Source organism: Glycine max, chromosome 13 (assembly GCF_000004515.6).
Source record: "Glycine max cultivar Williams 82 chromosome 13, Glycine_max_v4.0, whole genome shotgun sequence".
Lineage (NCBI taxonomy): Eukaryota > Viridiplantae > Streptophyta > Magnoliopsida > Fabales > Fabaceae > Glycine > Glycine max.
Genome location: NC_038249.2, coordinates 33,195,224 through 33,200,208, shown reverse-complemented (window position 1 = coordinate 33,200,208; position 4,985 = coordinate 33,195,224). Strand labels below are relative to the sequence as shown.

The 4,985-nt window shown below is 36.9% G+C and overlaps 1 protein-coding gene across 1 annotated transcript; it reads left to right on the top strand.

The window, feature by feature from the left end:
- The first annotated feature begins 1,303 nt into the window (after positions 1–1,303).
- On the top strand, positions 1,304–2,754 carry LOC100816306 (pyridoxal 5'-phosphate synthase subunit PDX1). The gene has a single exon (XM_003542937.4). It carries the CDS (start codon positions 1,501–1,503, stop codon positions 2,434–2,436), a length of 936 nt encoding a protein of 311 aa, XP_003542985.1. The 5' UTR covers positions 1,304–1,500; the 3' UTR covers positions 2,437–2,754.
- Positions 2,755–4,985: the final 2,231 nt, after the last annotated feature.

The following is a 4,985-nucleotide window of genomic DNA, read 5'->3' as shown; positions in this document are numbered from 1 at the left end:
TTAATTGAAATCAAAACTAGTAAAACAAATAATAACATAAAATCGCATAACATACACACACAAAAAAATGTATCCAGTCCCAATAATTTTTTAATACAGAAATAGGTATCATAAGACCGACCATTATTATGATATTGTAATTTATGACATTGTTTTACAATATCTAATTATATTACTTAACATTTTTTTTATATATTTCTAAAATTTCTAATTATTAATTATTTTAAATTTTCATATTTAAATACATTCTATTTGAATTCTTAATTATTAATGCTACAAAATAATTCTGTAGAAACTTTTTTTAGCATATACAAGTATAAAATATTTACTAATTTTAACTTGTTTGATCGGAACGAGAGAAAAAGGAGTTAATAGAAATAAGACACATGAGTGAAAATAAATATAAAAAAAAAGGTGTTCGATGGAAGGGAAATAAAGAAGAAATGAAAAGAAAAACATGACAAAAATAAGTAAAATAGAGTATAATGTTCAACAAATTTTGAAATTATTTTTACTCTAAATCTCTGGTACAAATTTATTCTTATTCTTTTAAATTTAACTTTTAATTATAAATTAAAAATGATTATTAAATGCAAAAGATATTACTTGCTAGCATCCTTATCTAGTCATGAAGAAATAATATATGAATTAAAGATGCTGAAAATAATTTATGGAGATGAATTGAAGTATTTAATGGCTATAAAAGATATTCATTATATGTTTTCATTTATGTGTTTTCTTGGGGATAAAAATAGATAATAAATATATAAAAGACAAGAGATAGAGGGTTTTAGTATACAATATCTGTTTTCATTTTAATAACTTTCTTTTCAATTTTAAAAATACTTTGATTTAATATTGTAATAAATATTAATTATTAATAATTAAATTTCTAATTTATTTCTATTTATATATTTTAAGTAAATTTTAAAATTTGCATGTAATGTACGAAATCTTATTAACAATCACTGTAATAATGATCACTGTTAATATTAAATGACAACTAATTTAGCCTTTGATATTATTTAAAACAATCACTAAAATACACCTCAACTTTTAAAATAACATTTTTAGCATATTTTAAAATTAAATTATTCGATACTAATAATTTAATACAATTTTGTGTATTAGTGAAGTCATTAAATATAAGATTTGAAAGTAAAAATGAAAAAAGAAGAAGAAGACCTCAAAAAATAAAAGAAAAAAATCTTATAAATATTAAATTAAATAAATGAAAGTGAAAAAGAGAGAGAGAGAGAGGAAGATAATAATAAGTTGATGAGGGAGTAGAGGAATGCGTGGCTGGTTTTGATTGGAAGGGTTGAAAGGCTAGCCCAAATTCGAGAGATATGAATGCTACTTAACCCTTCTCTCTTTCCTTACCCTCACCGCACAACAACAATCCTTCCTTCTTCCTTCTAATTCTTTTCCTTTCTCTTCTCACTTCTCACACACCACATATCTTCTTTTTTTTTTTCTTTCCCCTCAAAATCAAAATCAATGGAAGGATCAGGATCCGGTGTGGTTACAGTGTACGGCAACGGTGCAATCACCGAGACCAAGAAGTCCCCCTTCTCCGTTAAAGTGGGCCTGGCCCAGATGCTCCGCGGCGGCGTCATCATGGACGTCGTCAACGCGGAACAGGCCCGCATCGCGGAGGAGGCCGGTGCCTGCGCGGTCATGGCCCTTGAGCGTGTCCCCGCCGACATCCGTGCCCAGGGCGGCGTGGCCCGCATGAGCGACCCGCAGCTCATCAAGGACATCAAGCGGGCCGTCACCATCCCCGTCATGGCCAAGGCCCGCATCGGCCACTTCGTCGAGGCCCAGATCCTCGAGGCCATCGGCATCGACTACGTCGACGAGAGCGAGGTCCTCACCCTCGCCGACGACGCCAACCACATCAACAAACACAACTTCCGCATCCCCTTCGTCTGTGGCTGCCGCAACCTCGGCGAGGCCCTCCGCCGTATCCGCGAGGGCGCCGCCATGATCCGCACCAAGGGCGAGGCCGGCACCGGCAACATCATCGAGGCCGTTCGCCACGTGCGTTCCGTCATGAGCGACATTAGGGTTCTCCGCAACATGGACGACGACGAGGTCTTCACCTTCGCCAAGAGCATCGCTGCGCCCTACGACCTCGTCATGCAGACCAAACAGCTCGGCCGCCTCCCCGTCGTCCACTTCGCCGCCGGCGGAGTCGCCACCCCCGCCGACGCCGCGCTCATGATGCAGCTCGGATGCGACGGCGTCTTCGTCGGCTCCGGCGTCTTCAAGAGCGGCGATCCCGCGAAGCGTGCGAGGGCAATTGTTCAGGCCGTGACTCACTACAGTGACCCCGAGGTTTTGGCAGAGGTTAGTTGTGGATTGGGGGAAGCCATGGTTGGTATCAATTTGACCGATGACAAGGTTGAGAGGTTCGCCAATCGCTCTGAATGAATATGAATGATTTGTTGCTATGTGGCGTTTCAATCTAGATTATGGGTTTGCTAGTGTTTTTAGTTGTTTCTTATAATAAGGTTATGTTTTTTTTTTTTTTTGTGTTTTGAACCGTGTTAATTGGATTTAGAAAAACCAAAAAAAAAAAAAAATAGATAGATGACTATTTGGGCATGCCTTGTAATATGCTGATACTTGTTTTTACTACATATCCAGCGTCGTGGTGGTATTGTGTTGAGTTAGTGCGTTCGTCCTTAAGTAGAATCGAATCATTCTTGTTTCTGGATATTCAATCCTAATTTTCATTTTTGGGGTCAATTTTTTTTATTGGATTCAGAATCTCTTATTTCCAGCTACTTGTTCTAGTTTGAACGAGTGTGATTTGAAATTGACAATTTTTGTGTCCGCTGAACTAATAATTAGATGCTGAATAGGGAAGGTATTTGAGGTATCTGAATATCAATTTTGTGTCAGTTCACTTGTTTGTAATTTATGTCCATTTTTTTGTTGATGCACCTGTGCGGTATCTAATATCCATTCAGTAGCTTGTATTCCTAATTGCAATATATTCGAACGTCTAAGCATATGATTCTGGTGTATTCATTTTGATGTTTACTTGTACTAGATAAAAGATTGAGTAGGGACAGATTTTTTTCTGTGGTTTTTAATTCACAGCTTGGATAGTATTACTAATCTATGATGTCACTATTACTGGGGTTCCTTGTTTTCAGTTTTGATGTTTAGAGATAGATATAAGCATGTATGTTACTCCTTTTCTGAACCGAGCTTAATAAATGTTGTGACTAATTCTAGTAAAGGGAACTCAAACTGTTTGGTCTGTATCAAACTAGTTTAAACAACGAAAAATAATCCCTGCATACCTAGAGAAGTTAATTGACTGAAAAAATGCAGATATGATAGAAAGAGATATGAAGAAAAATAATGTGTTAATGAGAGTGTCTAAATATCATTTCACAAAATAGCAGATGTTGTCCTTGCAGAAGCAGTTACAATAGCAGTTTACTGAAATATCAGCCTCAGGTAACCCAAAATCTTCCGGTAAAATCTTACGGAATGGGATTCCCTGCACAGCCAAAAAGAAAAACGTGTGCATAAAATTGTAACCTTAAATTCTCTCTTTCATTTATAAAATAGTTAATAAAATATAAGAAAAAATATATAAACCATGGGATTTTGGATGTAGGTCTTTGCAGCCACTTTACTGACTGCAGAAAATCCGGAATCCCCACATCATAATAAACGAGGATACTGCTTACTAGGTTCACAAACAAAAAATAATAATTCATGTATGGTCCACCAATTTTATATTTGAGATAGAAAAATGCATTAGACAATGTAATAAACCAGTGACTTTGTCCCTTTTGTCTAACATTGCCTGCTCGACTTTCCGAGGGTAATCAAATCCTGGCCAAATCCAAACTGTACCACCTCTAATTAACTAATAATGTTTTATAATCTTCACCTAGCTTAGCATCTCATGTGCACCTTGTCTTTAAACTCCGCGTCCTGATTCTCGTACAGAATAAGGTCATTTTTTAATTATGGATAAATTTTTATATAGATAAAGATAAAATAAAGTAGTTTGAAATGATTAAGAAAACTCTTTATAATGAGACTAGGAAGGGAGGCCCTTTAATTAAAACCAAGGTCGTGCAAATGGCAAGTACACAGCCAAGACTTGAACTGATTCATTGAGGCACAGTTAGGGGCAGTCCCAGTTGACTTTTCTGATTTATCTAAATAGGCATTGAAATCACCTAGCACTACCAATGGTCGTTGCAAAGTCTCAGCAAGGTGACAAAGCTCTTGCCAAAGTCCCTCCCTAGCAACCGAAGTAGGACCTTCCATAAACCACAAAAGTATAGAAAGAAATGGATTCATCTACTGGTGAGTAGTCAAGGTGGATACATTGGGGATGAGAACCAATCATATCCACCTTTAACACAAGCAAATCCCAAACTACCTAAATACCTTTTAAAAAATCCCTAAGCATCCACCTTATACCAAGAATCTATTCCAAGATTCTTGATAACTGTATTTGCCTTAGTACAACTGATTTTGGTCTCAAACAAGATGGATTCTACCGTGTGAAAGTGAAAAACTTTTGCATGGTACGAAAGTTCATTTTAATCCATTAGATCAACTTATTTCAAAAACAATGGCTATCATTTTTTGTTTTTTTGCTTTTCTTTTTTTTAATTTTGTTACTTTTTCGATTTTATCCTCCTCTTCTCTCTATCCTCCTCTTCTCTCTGTCTCTCTCTCCCTTCTCTTCTTCCCCTCTACTTCGTTGTGCTTCCACCTTCCTACCTCTACCGCAGGTGTTCTCTCTCTCCTCCTAGCCTCTTACTACAAAGAAACCCAAAGCCCTCCTAGCCTCTGATGGCGCTAGCATGAACCCTTCCCTCTCGCACTTGGATTTTTTTTCTTTTTGTAGTTGAAGGTGGAGACATCGACGATGAAGCAATACCTCGCGGTTCTTGTCAGTGGTTCATCCCCATTGTCCTGTCACTCTAGCACTTGCATTT